The sequence below is a fragment of the Bos grunniens genome, chromosome 2 (genome assembly GCF_055505025.1).
Source record: "Bos grunniens cultivar Pamir isolate PY7600 chromosome 2, Bosgru_T2T1.0, whole genome shotgun sequence".
Classification (NCBI taxonomy): domain Eukaryota; kingdom Metazoa; phylum Chordata; class Mammalia; order Artiodactyla; family Bovidae; genus Bos; species Bos grunniens.
In genome coordinates, this window is record NC_141166.1 from 110,985,859 (window position 1) to 111,003,300 (window position 17,442).

Genomic DNA, 17,442 nt, shown 5'->3' on the forward strand with positions numbered 1-17,442 from the left:
TTGTGTCCAACTCTTTGCGACCGCATGAACTACAGCATACCAGGCCTCCCTGTCCATCACCAACTCCCAGAGTTCACCCAAACTCATGTCCATTGAGTCAGTGATGCCATCCAACCATCTCATCCTCTGTCATCCCCTTCTCCTCCTACCCTAACCCTCCATCTTTCCCAGCATCAGGGTCTTTTCAAATGAGCCAGCTCTTCGCATCAGGTGGCCACAGTATTGGAGTTTCAGCTTCAATATCAGTCCTTCTAATGAACACCCAGGACTGATCTCTTTTAGGACTCATCTCCTTTAGGATGGACTGGTTGGATCTCCTTGCAGTAAGTTAACTGTAGTTACTGAAGTATGCTAACTGGACTATGAAAAACTGCACTGGTGATGTTCCGCCACTAAAGATAGTGTGTAGTCTGTCTTTTCCATGACAGCATAATTGACCATGGACCCACAAAGGTCAGTGAACAGGACTGAAAGACAAAAGGAATAGAGAGAGGCCTGCCCCAGGGTAGACATGTGGAGAGACAGAGGAGGCCTCATCCCTCTTTTTCTCTTCAGGTGGCACCGCTGAAAGGTAATGGGAATGCTGTCCAGCTGTCACATCTGGAACCCCCACCTGCTGCACTCATGACCTCGGTCACCCAACTCCCTATTTGACCAATGCAATCAATGAGACAGGTTACCCAACCTCCCCCATGTCACCAAGCTGGTACAGAGTCCGGCCAGGAGAGTTACTAAGTCTCCTGTTCCCTATACTGGTGCCCTTTCACAACCACCCTGTGTTAACTCTTCAAAATAAGCTCCAAATCCATGGCTGAGATTCATCACCTCAGAGCCTCAAACCATAAGAAAAATGTGGATGTCCCTAGCCATGCTGTATCCTCCACTTTGGTAATTCATCCAGGTGGAGGGCATAACCTTGAAAAGATGCTGTTTTGTTTCATTCCACAGGGTGCCCTTCAAACCAAAGCAGTAATCCACAGCCCACCATCACAGGGGGTCGCAGTGGAACTGCACAGGGTCAGTTCTCCAGCGAGCCTGGTGACCACAAAGGTGAGGTCATTAGAAGTTTGGGATGGGTGTCCTTTATTTATGGACTCTCCAGAGAAGATTCCAGAGCTGGAAATGATCACCTGATGTGATCCCTCTGTCTGGCACTTTTTTTTTTTTTCTACAGGTGACAGCTGATTAGGTTCAGGGGCAGTCTTGCAGGGGAGCCCCTTATCTCTGGTGCTCAACACCTCTGCAGCTGTCTGGGTGCCCAGTTACCTGTTCACTGGGGAAGATGGGCCAGTGGCAGCTCTTGCCAACTACCTCCCTTCAGTTCATCTTCTTGGAGCAGACACTGACATGTTTCTATCTTATTTACCTTAAGACCTTTTGAAAGTTTAGCTTCTCAGGACTATCTTTCTATGATCCTGACACTGATACATTGAGCACATCCATAGGGGGAAGGAACACTGTGGACAAGAAGTTAAAACTTGAGTATCTAGTCTAAGCCTTCCATTAATTACCATCATTGTATAATGAGAGAATTGGACTAGATCAATGGTTTTCAAACATTTAAAAGATATTAGAATCCTCCATTTTTTTTCAGTTTGAAGGTCCCTGAACTTCTGCTTGAAGAAGCAGCTATGATTTTAAAAATACGACCTTTAATGCTGATGCTCACATGTATGAAATGTGAGGCTGAGTTGCCCTGAATCTCACCATAGAGCTTGGAGGTACAGTGTAACTCCAGGCCCAGCAGTGAGGTCCAGGTGCTTCCTGCTTCTTTGGAATCTGCAACCCAGCCTAGGTTTCAAGAAAATGCACAACTGAAACCTCACCTCGGGGCAAGGAGGTTAGGGAGAGGGAAAAAAGAGAAGAGGGGGAGCCCCAGGAGCAGCAGTATTTCTTGAACTTGAGGAGGCTTGGAGGTGAGACAGGGAGACACTTCAGTTTCAAAAGAAGGCTGTCTAGATGTTACAGACCTACAGTCTAGATCCGTTCTCCCTAGCAGATGTCAGAAACAGGAGGTCTTCCTGTTGTAATCAACACACAGGTATGGTTTGTTTGGCCAGACCAACTTTTTTTTTTTTTTTTAACAGAAAACATTGAACCCAAATGTTTTCAAATTGGGTGTGCATCTTCTGGTTCTCCACAAACCTCATTTGTTGCCTGAGTGACCCCAAAGGCATTTTTACAACACCTGCTATGTTGTTTTCTTTTTTTTTTTCTCCTGATGATCAAATGCTCTTTCATTTTATTTCAATGTTTTTATGTTATGGCTTTGTGAGTAGCGCTGCTATGAACATTCAGTTCAGTTCAGTTGCTCAGTCATGTCCAACTCTTTGCGTCCCATGGACTGCAGCACGCCAGGCCTCCCTGTCCATCACCAACTCCCGGAGTTTACTCAAACTCATGTCCATTGAGTCGGTGATGCCATCCAACCATCTCATCCTCTGTCATCCCCTTCTCCTCCCACCTTCAATCTTTCCCAGCATCAGGGTCTTTTCAAATGAGTCAGTTCTTCACATCAGGTGGCCAAAGTATTGGAGTTTCAGCTTCAACATCAGACCTTCCAGTGAATACTCAGGACTAATCTCCTTTAGGATGGACTGGTTGGCTCTCCTTGCAGTCCAAGGGACTCTCAAGAGTCTTCTCCAACACCACAGTTCAAAAGCATCAATTCTTCGGCACTCAGGTTTCTTCACAGTCCAACTCTCACATCCATACATGACCACTGGAAAAACCATAGCCTTGACTAGACAGACCCTTGTTGGCAAAGTAATATCTCTGCTTTTTAATATGCTATCTAGGTTGGTCATAACTTTCCTTCCAAGAAGTATAAGCGTCTTTTAATTTCATGGCTGCAATCACCATCTTCAGTGATTTTGGAGCCCAAAAAAACAAAGTCTGACACTGTTTCCACTGTTTCCCCATCTATTTCCCATGAAGTGATAGGACCAGATACCATGATCCTAGTTTTCTGAATGTTGAGCTTTAAGCCAACTTTTTCAAAAACTTTAAAAGTTGAGGTATAATTGACCTACAACATTATATTTGTGTCAGGTGTACAACATTTCTGATTTAAGTTTATCTCTTCGACTCAAATCCTTGTCACTGCTCTTCTGACAAAGCTGCAGGACAGAGGAGCAGACTTCGTCTAATCTTTAATAAGAATATTCTGTACCTTTCTATTTGGCTTTTAAACTTCAAATAACTCTCAGAAATCAATATTTTGATGACTGAAGTGCAAGTGAATAAGAAGCAGGAATGAGTTTTCCCTTTAATTACATGATCAGAAATTCTATGGGTTTTTATTGGAAGCCTGGGCAGAGTAACTGGGGGCGTTTGCTAAGTGTCAGACAAAGGCGTCACTGCCTCCCCTCTCCCTGGCCGTGGACACAGCACCTTCATAAGGAGAGCCCAAACCAAATGGGGTTAATGGTCGTCCTCGCTTTGCTTGTGCTTCTTTCTCTCTGAATTGCTATTAAACTGCTATCTCTCATTTTCATACTGAGGATCTCAAAATAGATGCAGACAGCAACAACGTCAACCTCCTATGTGGACAAGACCATCTGTGCTTTGGTCAGGGCGTGGTAGCCCTTGGTGCTGCTGAATTGGGCCAGAGAACAAGATTAAAAATGATTTCTGTTGATTTTCCTTCTTAACAAGGAAATAGATATTTTTGTCCCTAAAGTGGGCTTCTCTTTTTTTTCTTTTCATATCATTTCTCACTTTTATATTGCTTCTCATGGTATTACAAGTGAGCTTGGGTCAAACAATGTTTAATATCTCCAGGAGGGGGAAGCCTGCCTGGTCCTCTAACCAGAGGAGTTGATCAATCAAGAGAAGGCAGGGAAGGGAGGAGAGGGGATCAGTTCGTGAAATTCTAAAAGGCTGCAGCTATTTTTCTTGATTTCTGCTTCCCACTTCTTTTAATATTGTTGTTTCATGGTTTGGTCATAATGTGTGTTTGCATGTGAGTGTATGTATATAATAATAAAAATGTAATAATGTTCCATATAAAATTTTCTTTTTATCCTTTTGGTGTTTATAGCAATAATAGTAACAACAGATGGTCTTATCTACCACCAATAGTGAAAAAAAAATCACATTACTGCTACACAAGAGATAAATATGCCTAAGGAACCAAACAAATAATATAAAATCAGAGCATTCTCTTCACAGAATAGACAAAACAAAAACAATTGATTTCCATATGTCTTTTATTTTTTTTAATTTAAATTTATTTATTTTAATTGGAGGCTAATTACTTTACAATATTGTATTGGTTTTGCCATACATCAACATGAATCCTCCACGGGTGTACACGTGTTCCCAATCCTGAACCCCCCTCCCACCTTCCTCCCCATACCATCGCTCTGGATCATCCCAGTGCACCAGCCCCAAGCATCGTGTATCCTGCATCGAACCTGGACTGGCGATTCATTTCTCATATGATATTATACATGTTTCAATGCCATTCTCCCAAATCATCCCACCCTCTCCCTCTCCCACAGAGTCTAAAAGAGTATTCTATACATCTGTGTCTGTTTTTCTCTCTCACATACAGGGTTATCGTTACCATCTTTCTAAATTCCATATATATGTGTTAGTATACTGTATTGGTGTTTTTCTTTCTGGCTTACTTCACTCTGTATAATAGGCTCCACTTTCATCCACTTCATTAGAACTGATTCAAATGTATTCTTTTTAATGGCTGAGTAATACTCCATTGTGTAATATATACCACAGCTTTCTTATCCATTCATCTGCTGATGGACATCTAGGTTGCTTCCATGTCCTGGCTATTATAAACAGTGCTGCGATGAACATTGGGGTACATGTGTCTCTTTCAATTCTAGTTTCCTCAGTGTGTATGCCCAGCAGTGGGATTGCTGGGTCATAAGGCAGTTCTATTTCCAGTTTTTTAAGGAATCTCCACCCTGTTCTCCATAGTGGCTGTACTAGTTTGCATTACCATCAACAGTGTAAGAGGGTTCCCTTTTCTCCACACCCTCTCCAGCATTTATTGCTTGTAGACTTTTGGATCGCAGCCATTCTGACTGGTGTGAAATGGCGTGAAATGAACCTTTGTGGTTTTAATTTGCATTTCTCTGATAATGAGTGATGTTGAGCATCTTTTCATGTGTTTGTTAGCCATCTGTATGTCTTCTTTGGAGAAATGTCTATTTAGTTCTTTGGCCCATTTTTTGATTGGGTCATTTATTTTTCTGGAATTGAGCTGCAGGAGTTGCTTATATATTTTTGAGATTAGTTGTTTGTCAGTTGCTTCATTTGCTATTATTTTCTCCCATTCTGAAGGCTGTCTTTTCACCTTGCTTGTAGTTTCTTTTGTTGTGCAGAAGCTTTTAATTTTAATTAGGTCCCATTTGTTTATTTTTGCTTTTATTTCCAATATTCTGGGAGGTAGGTCATAGAGGATCCTGCTGTGATTTATGTTGGAGAGTGTTTTGCCTATGTTCTCCTCTAAGGGAGTTTTATAGTTTCTGGTCTTAGGTTTAGATCTTTAGTCCATTTTGAGTTTATTTTTGTGTATGGTGTTAGAAAGTGTTCTAGTTTCATTCTTTTACAAGTGATCGACCAATTTTCCCAGTACCACTTGTTAAAGAGATTGTCTTTTCTCCATTGTATATTCTTGCCTCCTTTGTCAAAGATAAGGTGTCCATAGGTGCGTGGGTTTATCTCTGGGCTTTCTATTTGTTCCATTGATCTATATTTCTGTGTTTGTGCCAGTACCATACTGTCTTGATGATTGTGGCTTTGTAGTAGAGCCTGAAGTCAGGCAGGTTGATTTCTCCAGTTCCATTCTTCTTCCTCAAGATTACTTTGGCTATTCGAGGTTTTTTGTATTTCCATACAAATTGTGAAATCATTTGTTCTAGTTCTGTGAGAAATACCATTGGTAGCTTGATAGGGATTGCATTGAATCTATAGATTGCTTTGGGTAGTATACTCATTTTCACTATATTGATTCTTCCGATCCATGAACATGGTATATTTCTCCATCTATTAGTGTCCTCTTTGATTTCTTTCATCAGTGTTCTATAGTTTTCTATAGACAGGTCTTTTGTTTCTTCAGGTAGATGTATTCCTAAGTATTTTATTCTTTTTATTGCAATGGTGAATGGAATTGTTTCCTTAATTTCTCTATTTTCTCATTATTAGTGTATAGGAATGCAAGGGATTTCTGTGTGTTGATTTTATATCCTGAAACTTTACTATATTCATTGATTAGCTCTAGTTATTTTCTGGTGAAGTCTTTAGGGTTTTCTATGTAGAGGATCATGTCATCTGCAAACAGTTTTTACTTCTTCTTTTCCAATTTGGATTCCTTTTATTTCTTTTTCTGCTCTGATTGCTGTGGCCAAAACTTCCAGAACTATGTTGAATAGTAGTGGTGAAATTGGGCACCCTTGTCTTGTTCCTGACTTTAGGGGAAATGCTTTCAATTTTTCACCATTGAGGATAATGTTTGCTGTGGGTTTGTCATATATAGCTTTTATTATGTTGAGGTATGTTCTTTCTATTCCTGCTTTCTGGAGAGTTTTTATCATAAATGGATGTTGAATTTTGTCAAAGGCTTTCTCTGCATCTATTGAGATAATCATATGGCTTTTATTTTTCAATTTGTTAATGTGGTGAATTACATTGATTGATTTGCGGATACTGAAGAATCCTTGCATCCCTGGGATAAAGCCCACTTGGTCACGGTGTATGATCTTTTTAATGTGTTGTTGGATTCTGATTGCTAGAATCTTGTTAAGGATTTTTGCATCTATGTTCATCAGTGATATTGGCCTGTAGTTTTCTTTTTTTTGTGGCATCTTTGTCAGGTTTTGGTATTAAGGTGATGGTGGCCTCATAGAATGAGTTTGGAAGTTTACCTTCCTCTGCAATTTTCTGGAAGAGTTTAAGTAGGATAGGTGTTAGCTCTTCTCTAAATTTTTGGTAGAAATCAGCTGTGAAGCCGTCTACCTGGCCTTTTGCTTGCTTGAAGATTTCTGATTACAGTTTCAATTTCCGTGCTTGTGGTGGGTCTGTTAAGATTTTCTATTTCTTCCTCGTTCAGTTTTGGAAAGTTGTACTTTTCCAAGAATTTGTCCATTTCTTCCACGTTGTCCATTTTATTGGCATATAATTGCTGATAGTAGTCTCTTATGATCCTTTGTATTTCTGTGTTTTCTGTTGTGATCTCTCCATTTTCATTTCTAATTTTATTGATTTGATTTTTCTCCCTTTGTTTCTTGATGAGTCTGGCTAATGGTTTGTCAATTTTATTTATCCTTTCAAAGAACCAGCTTTTGGCTTTGTTGATTTTTGCTATGGTCTCTTTTGTTTCTTTTGCATTTATTTCTGCTCTAATTTTTAAGATTTCTTTCCTTCTACTAACCCTGGGGTTCTTCATTTCTTCCTTTTCTAGTTGCTTTAGGTGTAGAGTTGGTTATTTATTTGACTTTTTTCTTGTTTCTTGAGGTATGCCTGTATTGCTATGAACTTTCCCCTTAGCGCTGCTTTTACAGTGTCCCACAGGTTTTGGGTTGTTGTGTTTTCATTTTCATTCGTTTCTATGCATATTTTTATTTCTTTTTTGATTTCTTCTGTGATTTGTTGGTTATTCAGCAGTGTGTTGTTCAGCCTCCATATGTTGGAATTTTTAATAGTTTTTCTCCTGTAATTGAGATCTAATCTTACTGCATTATGGTCAGAAAAGATGCTTGGAATGATTTCAGTTTTTTTTGAATTTACCAAGGCTAGATTTATGGCCCAGGATGTGATCTATCCTGGAGAAGGTTCCATGTGCGCTTGAGAAAAAGGTGAAATTCATTGTTTTGGCGTGAAATGTCCTATAGATATCAATTAGGTCTAACTGGTCTATTGTATCATTTAAAGTTTGTGTTTATTCGTTAATTTTCTGTTTAGTTGATCTATCCATAGGTGTGAGTGGGGTATTAAAGTCTCCCACTATTATTGTGTTATTGTTAATTTCCCCTTTCATACTTGTTAGCATTTGTCTTACATATTGCAGTGATCCTATGTTGGGTACATATATATTTATAATTGTTATATCTTCTTGGATTGATCCTTTGATCATTATGTAGTGTCCTTCTTTGTCTCTTTTCACAGTCTTTGTTTTATAGTCTATTTTATCTGATATGAGTATTGCTACTCCTGCTTTCTTTTGGTCCCTATTTGCATGCAATATCTTTTTCCACCTCTTCACTTTCAGTGTGTATGTGTCCCTTGTTTTAAGGTGGGTCTCTTGTAGACAACATATATAGGGGTCTTGTTTTTGTATCCATTCAGCCAGTCTTTGTCTTTTGGTTGGGGCATTCGACCCATTTACATTTAAGGTAATTATTGATAAGTATGATCCCGTTGCCATTGACTTTATTGTTTTGGGTCCAGGTTTATACACTTTTTGTGTTTCCTGTCTAGAGAATATCCTTTAGCATTTGTTGGAGAGCTGGTTTGGTGGTGCTGAATTCTCTCAGCTTTTGCTTGTCTGAAAAGCTTTTGATTTCTCCTTCATATTTGAATGAGATCCTTGCTTGGTACAGTAATCTGGGCTGTAGGTTATTTTCTTTCATCACTTTAAGTATGTCTTGCCATTCCCTCCTGGTCTGAAGAGTTTCTATTGAAAGATCAGCTGCTATCCTTATGGGAATCCCCTTGTGTGTTATTTGTTGTTTTTCCCTTGCTGCTTTTAATATTTGTTCTTTGTGTTTGATCTTTGTTAATTTGATTAATATGTGTCTTGGGGTGTTTTGCCTTGGATTTATCCTGTTTGGGACTCTGGGTTTTTTGGACTTGGGTGATTATTTCCTTCCCCATTTTAGGGAAGTTTTCAACTATTATCTCCTCAAATATTTTTCATGGTCTTTCTTTTTGTCTTCTTCTTCTGGGACTCCTATGATTCGAATGTTCAGGCGTTTAACATTGTCCTGGAGGTCTCTGAGATTGTCCTCATTTCTTTTAATTCATTTTTCTTTTTTCCCCTCTGAATCATTTATTTCTATCATTCTATCTTCTACTTCACTAATCCTATCTTCTGCCTCTGTTATTCTACTATTTGTTGCCTCCAGAGTGTTTTTGATCTCATTTATTGCATTATTCATTATATATTGACTCTTTTTTATTTCTTCTAGGTCCTTGTTAAACCTTTCTTGCATCTTCTCAATCCTTGTCTCCAGGCTATTTATCTGTGATTCCATTTTTATTTCAAGATTTTGGATCATTTTCACTATCATTATTTGGAATTCTTTATCAGGTAGATTCCCTATCTCTTCCTCTTTTGTTTGGTTTGCTGGGCATTTATCCTGTTCCTTTACCTGCTGGGTATTCCTCTGTCTCTTCATCTTGTTTATACTGCTGTGTTTGGGGTGGCCTTTCTATATTCTGGCGGTTTGTGGAGTTCTCTTTATTGTGGAGTTTCCTTGCTGTGGGTGGGGTTATATCGGTGGCTTGTTAAGGTTTCTTGGTTAGGGAAGCTTGTGTCGGTGTTCTGGTGGGTGGAGCTGGATTTCTTCTCTCTGGAGTGCAATGATGTGTCCAGTAATGAGTTATGAGATGTCAATGGTTTTGGAGTAACTTTGGACAGCCTGTATATTGAAGCTCAGGGCTGTGTTCCTGTGTTGCTGGAGAATTTGCGTGGTATGTCTTGCTCTGGAACTTGTTGGCCCTTGGGTGGTGCTTGGTTTCAGTGTAGGTATGGAGGCATTTGATGACCTCCTATCGATTAATGTTCCATGGAGTCAGGAGTTCTCTGATGTTCTTAGGATTTGGACTTAAGCCTCCTGCTTCTGGTATTCAGTCTTATTTTTACAGTAGTCTCAAGACTTCTCCTTCTATACAGCACCATTGATAAAACATCTCTTTTCGAAGACAATGGGCTGCTTTTCTGGGTGCCTGATGTCCTCTGCTGGCATTCAGAAGTTGTTTTGTGGAATTTACTCAGCGTTTAAATGTTCTGTTGATGAATTTGTGGGGGAGAAAGTGGTCTCCCCATCCTATTCCTCTGCCATCTTAGGACCGCCTCCCCCATATTTCTTTTAATGCACTCCATTTTTATCATGTTATATTTTCCATCATTATAACAGAAACCTTCACTATTTTATGCACCTTCCACACTATGTCACAATTGAAAAATGTGTAGATTATCTTCATTGGTTGTATTTTGGTTTGGCTCTTTCTAGATGATCTAAAATAAGGAGAGTAAATAGGTACAGAGTCTCCTTCTGACCCTAATGGATTGGTGGTAATGATGTGTAACTATGGTTCTCAACCCTGGCCACACCTTAAAATTATCTAGGGAGCTTTTTAAAAATGATGCCAACCCCACACCAGACCAGTATCAGAATCTCTGGGAGTTGGGTTCAGGCATATTTAAAATCTTACTGGGTGATTCTAATGTACAGTCAAGATTAAGAATTGTTGATCTGGAGCAGTGTCTTCCAGACCTCAACATCAATCCTGATTACCTCAAGAGCTTGTTAAAAACACAGATTGCCAGCCTCCACCCCCAGACTTTCTGATTCATTTAGGTCAGGGTGAGGCCCAAGAATTTTATTTTCTAACAAGTTTTTAGGTGATGTTGACATTTTCTGTGATGTGTTTTTGATTAGCTATGATAATGTGGGGCCAACACCTTGAGAACCACTGACATGAAACATTGTGTTAGAAAGGAACTTGAAGCTGAATGAAAGTTCAAGAGAAGAAGGCAATGGTTAGTTAGTCACAGCTGCCCTGGTCATAAAAGGAGGAATTGTACTTGTCACTCTCACTCTTGAGAAGCTCTTCAGTGAGCTGTCTTCAATCACAGTACAGAACTGAGTTCCTCCTGAAATGAATCACTAGTTGTAGTAATCCTACCCACATTGTCTCAGACGGTAGAGAATCTGCCTGCAGCGCAGGAGACTTGGGTTTAGTCCCTGGGTTGGGAAGATCCCCTGGAGAAGGGAATGGATACCCACTCCAGTATTCTTGCCTGGAGAATCCCATGGACAGAGGAGCCTGGCAGGCTACAGTCCATAGCGTTGCAAAGGATCAGACATGGCTGAGTGACTAACACTTTCACTTGCTTACACACATTGTGAAGGTATTTCTTGACCACCATCCTCACCCACAGGCAGCTCTGCCCAGCCCAGCCAGGACTGGAAGCTGGACTCCTAAGACTGTCCAGCACCACACCACTCCAGCTCATGTGTTCTGCTCACCAACTTCCTCACCTTGGGGCCTCCAACCTGTCTACTCTTTATATCTATTGTCATAGACAGGTGGCTTGTTTCCTACAAGATGAGTTATTTTATCCAGTTTGTCAGCTGGGACTGAGGACAAAGCAAGGCCTGTCATCATGGAAGAAGTCACTTTTGATGATGTGTCCTAGACAAAGGTTACAGAAAGTCAGGGAGTAGCATGACAGGCAGCAAGGTGCTGCAGAGAGAATAGATGGCTACTGAAATCAAACCCTGCCTACCTCTGAATTTATCCTCAGTCTCTAAGCACTTGTTTGTTTTCTCTTAGTTCTGAGGGGCTCTGGCAATCATAAAAGCAGCCCACAAGCAGAATCCAGCAATGGCCATGCAGAGGCTTCAAGCACCTCTCCTGTCACTGAGAAAAATTGGTGAGTCTTATCTGTAAGATTTTATTCCAACAGACAATGAAGCAAAAGTATTTCTTACTCTGTGTTATTTTGGTGAGTTGGAGAGAGTGGAGCCAAAAAGTGTTGCCCACCAGATTCCCCCATGTCAGAAGTTCATTAGTCTGTGGGCAAAAGTCTTTGATCTACAGGGCAATCTGGTTACAACCTTCTTGTGGGTTCTCCTCGTAGTGAAACCTGTATTTGGCCTCAGTAAGTTAAAACAGTGGTTCTCAACTGGGGGCACTTTTGCCCCCTCCCGCTCTCCTTCTGAGGACATGTGTGGTTGTCACAACTCTTCACAGGGGGTTTGTGTGAAGGATGTCTAGTGGATCGAGGCCAGGGATGCTGCTGCCCAGTCTACAGTGCGCAAGACAGCTCCCACCCACCAAAGAACTGACTAGCCTAAAAGGACAAAAAACTGTGGGCTTAAGCTAATGCAAAAAGGGTATATCATTTTCATTAAAAGTTTACTCCAGGATTTTGAGGAAGTAAGCAGGCCATTAGAAAATTCATTGCATCTTTTTGGAAAAAGAGGTGGTCTTAATTTGTAACTTCTAAAAATAATTCTTAATTTTTTGAGACATCTTATTTGAAACTTGACAAATTAAATCCTCAGTACTTCTCTAGCAGTCTCAAATTGCTTGAGCTGCTTTTAAAGTAATTTGTGGTTGTCTCTCAGTAACCACAGGGAATGGTTCCAGGAGCCCCCACAGATACCAAACTTTGCTGTTGCTCAAGTCCTTTACATATAGAATGTTGTGGTACAGTTTGCCCTCCACATCCATGGGTTTCACAACCACAAATTCAACCAACCTTGGATTTGCACAAAACCCATAGAAATGGAGGGCAGATTGTACTTAATAGTCAGAATAGCTCATATAAGGGTACTTGATGAAATATTGTAGGCCTAGTATCTCATATTAGAGATGCTCTCATATTTTGAACAAAGTTCAAAATTTCTTTCAGCAGAAAGACCAGTGAACTTGGCAGGTGGAAGACTTAGGTTCTGATCCTAAAGCTAGCATTTTCCAGCCCTGTGATCTTGGGCAAGTCAATGAATATAGTCTGGGAAATGGCTCCAGCCCCAGCCTGACTCCCATCAACCTCCACTGATGACCAGCTTTACTCAGAATATCAGGGCTGTGCTGTGAGCAATGCCCATTTCCCTTCCCTCTACCTTAGAACTGCTCCTTCTATTCAGCTGTCCATTCTTCCTTTGCTCACCCAGGTGAGCTCTCCCTGGCTCACCTCTGTGATGTTCCTGCTCTCCAGGTCCTGCCACCATCGGGCAGACAAGCCTTGGCTTTCACATCTTTCTCCCTCTGCTGCCTCTTCCCCATTTGCTGATTCCTCTTCCATCTAACAAAAGTCTTCCCTGGGCCCTGTCCCTCCCTCTTCTTACTTTTATACCTCAGACTTCCTCAGACTGACTTCCAGCTTGGTTGCCTCATTCCCTCACCAACCCCTGCCTCTCTAAACCCGAAATCATCTGTGCCCTCACCACATCCCTCAAACAGTCTTGGGAAGCTTAGCTCCCAGCTAAGAGAGCCTTGTATTCATCAGTTTGTGCAACACTTGGTGCCATGGACCATGGTTTCTATGAATTGTGCTCGTCCATGGTTTCGGCAGCACCATGGTCTTCAGCTTCTTTCTCCCAGATGTCCTCTGTCTTTATCCTGCTCCTCTTCCACACACCTTGAAATACAGGCAGTTCTCCAAGTCCTTGACTCTCTTCTTTCTTCACTTCTCCCTGGGTGATAGCCTCTCTCACTAGTGTATTCTGGTACCAACTCTCAGCTGAGACAGCATGATTCTCAGGTCTCTGTTCTGAGCTCCACCCTACTACACCCACCTCCTGCTGCCCGTAGATTTCCTGATCTATACACCAGAGCCTCAACAGAAAAGCCCACCAAAGGACCTCCACCAGCTCACCAGACCTCACCACTTCCATGAGTGCTACACACATTCTCCTGTGACCTGGTCTTCAAACCTGGTGCTCATTTTTGATCCCTACATCTCACTTAACCCCACCTCCAATCACTTGTTTAGCATCCTCTCCTAGCCCAGACCTACCATTATCTGTTTCTCTCCACTCTCTCCTCTGTATATATCAGCTTTCATTTCTAACACCTTATCAATTGTCTTAAAGCATATTCTGACTTCTCAAAGAACTTTAGTGGCTTCCTATTTCAGACCAAAAGAGGTTCAGACTCCTCAGTCTGCTTTTGCAAGCCTCTCTCTATCTCACTCCAGTTTGTCCTCTAGACTCAGCTCCTGTGTGACCCTTTATGCACCCTCTGGCTTCCTGGAGTCAGACTTCATATTGTTCCTACAAGTGCATCTCCTTCTGTTCTGTCTGCCCTCTCCTTTCAGTTCAGCTCTTACCTATTTCATCAAGATACAACATCATATCTCTCTTCTCTACAGAGTCCTTAATTCTCCTTAACACTCCTTGAACCATCATGGTCCATTTATGACTGTACTACTCAAAGGGCTGGTTCATAAGAAAATGAGGTTGTGTCCTAATGTACATCAAGCTACTGTTTCTTCAAGGAAGTCTTGCTCCCCCTCCCCCATGTATAGTCTCAGCCAAACGAAACAAGATACTTGGTAACTAATTGAACTGATTTGTATTCTGACACAAACTCTTTATGACATTGTGAGTGATAACATTGACAGACTGGGTCCTCGGACCACTTTGGTATATTACTCTCTGTGGCTCCCCATGTTTTGTCTGGTGTTGTGGTTGACCATGTGCCAGCAGTTCAGCTTCTCAAGAGCAAGGGCCAAATTTTCCTTCTTGTTTCTAGTACATGCAATGGGTCTCAATAAATTTGTCAGGCTGACTTCCAAGACCACTCCTCAGAACTCATATTTTTATGAAAGGAATGTTCTCCCTCAATCTTTAAGTGGTGGTGGCAACAACAGGATTCAGAATAATTCATCAGATAGTGTTTCAGGTCATCCGTGCCCTAGGGAAGGTGGGAGCCCATCTTTCTCTCTGTATTTGATGTTTACCTCAATGCCCTGTGGATCAACCCAGGGATTGAAAGGAAAGAAGTCTTAAGGCAGTCAGGCGGGGCATAATGAGGAGAGAGCTGGGTCATGCCAGTGGTGACTCTCCCAGCAGCAAGTAACAAAACTCAGCAGATTCAAGGACCCCTCAGGGTAACAGGTCTGAAATCAGAAGTTCCAGTGCTGGGCTGGCCACTCAGATATGTGGACACAGACTCCTTCCATTACTTTGCCGCTCTATCCCAGCACATCAGAACTTAGAAGCACAAGTTAGCTGAAGCAGCATGCTAAGGATCCCTTGTTCACATGGCATTGTCCAAAGAAGGAAGGAAGAGATTGATGGAGAAGGCCTATCGTCAGGAGTCTCTCCCTGTTGGTCATGAGGGAGACCTTTCCTAGAAGTCCCCAGGACACTCTTCTCACATCTTATCAGATGAAATTTGCAGAGGTGGCTCTGCAGGGGAGAGGAGTCCAGCGAGGGAAGCTGGAAAGGTGAGCATTTTCAGCTTCTGCAGAAGAAAGTAAGCAAAGAATAAAGGGGTTAGAGAAGCAACCCATAAACTGTTCTAGAAGAATCCTAAAGAGGTAGCGACAGAACAGATACATACAGGGAATGATGGAGGGAAGGCAAAATCAGAAGGAAGGGTTTATAAGGAAGACCCAGACATAACAAGAAACACTGTGAGACTAGAATGACAAGGACATGTTGAGGACATTGTTCTGACTCACCCAACATTTATGGCAGTGGCAAGTCTTCCTCACAGTTATCTCACAGAATGCACACACCAGTCTTTTGCATGATGTTCTCTATGAGTCAGATGAATACAGGGATGGCTACTCAATCAGCTCTCAAATGCTGGACTGGAGGCCACTACTGGGTTGGAGGCATCAGATTTACCTGCTCCTGCCCCAGTCGGCTAGCATGGGGTTCCCTCACTGTCACAGAGAATAAATGGCAGGTCTAGGGTTTGAGTCTGGATTTTCTGTCTCTAACAATAATAGTAACAACTAATATTTGATATTCATTAACAACTTCCTCAGAGAAGGCAATGGCACCCCACTCCAGTACTCTTGCCTGGAAAATCCCATGGACAGAGGAGCCTGGTAGGCTGCAGTCCATGGGGTCTCTAGGAGTCGGACACGACTAAGCGACTTCACTTTCATTTTTCACTTTCATGCATTGGAGAAAGAAATGGCAACCCCTCCAGTGTTCTTGCCTGGAGAATCCCGGGGATGGGGGAGCCTGGTGGGTTGCCGTCTATGGGGTCACACAGAGTCGGACACGACTGAAGTGACTTAGCAGCAACAACTTCCTAGGCACTGTGTTAAGGATTTCGCATGAATGATTCTTTTTAATCCTCATATTAATCCTGTGGGAGAGGCGCATATTATAGAAATTCTGACATTTAGAGAGTACAAGGGACTTGCTGTTGATGTTACCTTGTCAGCAAAGTGACAGAGTCAAGATTTGAACTCAGCTCTAACTCCAGAGCCCATGTTTTTAGCCAGTACATTCTGCTGCCTCTCCCAGCTCCAAATGCCTAGCCCAGGGTTTTTTGTATTTTTTTTTTTAATTCTATATTCTCTATTTGTCATTGCAACAAATCTTGAATCACAACCAGCTAAGGAGTAAATTCTGATGGGCAACAAACTCTCAGCCTGTGATTGGTGGAGAAAATTCCAGGTCTCAACCTTGGGAGAAAGCTTCTGGCCTCATGGGAAAGGTGTTCCCATGGGTACGTGGTGGGGCGGGGCTCACTTGGCTGGGGAGAAAGAAACCTCATGTTGCAAGTCCAAGTCAGTAGTTGGCCCGGTGCTCCTCTGTTCCACTTCCTGTGTAAGCCTGTAACTGTGTACAGTGAATGACAGAATGGAAGTAGTCTTTTATGCCATGGGGCTTTGTTCCCATGATGGTAATCCTCCATTTTAATGCTGATAAGTACAATAGCGAGGATTATGCCCCTTAATTTAATTTGGCCTGCGTATGGCAAAGCTCTCACAAGGCTTTTATTTGACATTCTTTAGCACAGCTAGCCTGTTGTTGTGTAAAAAGAAGCCCCTATGAGGGAGGCAGCAGATTGACCATGCTGGTGCAGATGTTTTTACCCAGCAGCTTGTAACACACCCCCAGAGAAGCTGCTTCGTTGTTGGCCACTTCAGGCTCAAGAGAGACTGAAACTTCATGACTCAGACAGCCCAAGGGGAGCTGGCACTTTGCAAGAGGGGAAAATGGACTCATATTTCTCCCGTTTGTCATCCTTACGGCCCGGGGCTTGAAGCCAATTGGGCTGACCTCAGAATTGATGAGCCAGAGCAACAGCCTTCCCATCAGGGCTGACTGTGGGCCAGATTTTCCTGTGGGCTGTGAAGTACAGATTGCCACATATCTTGACAGACTGTGTGGGGGGTCCTTGTAGAAATATGTGGCAGTGCTAAGAAGATTCAACAAAACAAAACTTTTCTTTCCATGTCAGTATCTGGAGGAGGTCCCCTTTCCCACCTTTCCTCTCCCACCCTTCAATTCCCATGCTAATTTTCCTTCCACTTTCATTTCACTCACGCAGGGGGCTAGTGCACATTTCCTGCCCCTGTGGCCAAGTTATTGCACTAACATATTAAGAGACACCCCCACCTCCCCATGACACCAGGGGAGAAATATCAGCAGGTGTGAGAGGAGCTAGGGGTGGTGGCCTTCTTTTATGACATGCTTATGATGCTATGGGTTACCTTCTTCCAGTAGAAAATCAAGTGACAGACCTGGGATTGAATCTTAGTTTAGC

General features: G+C 42.0%; 1 protein-coding gene across 4 annotated transcripts in view; it reads left to right on the forward strand.

The window, feature by feature from the left end:
• MYO3B (myosin IIIB) overlaps positions 1-17,442 on the forward strand; it is a 519,880-nt gene that overhangs the window by 388,688 nt on the left and 113,750 nt on the right. For all 4 annotated transcript variants that reach the window (XR_015147500.1, XR_015147505.1, XM_086357182.1 and 1 more), the window contains exons 29-30: positions 949-1,050; positions 11,530-11,629. Coding sequence is in view for 2 of the 4 variants with exons in the window: in XM_086357182.1 (XP_086213308.1) it covers positions 949-1,050; positions 11,530-11,629 (202 nt within the window). In the remaining 2 variants the exon portion in view is untranslated. The remainder of the gene's footprint in view (positions 1-948; positions 1,051-11,529; positions 11,630-17,442) is intronic.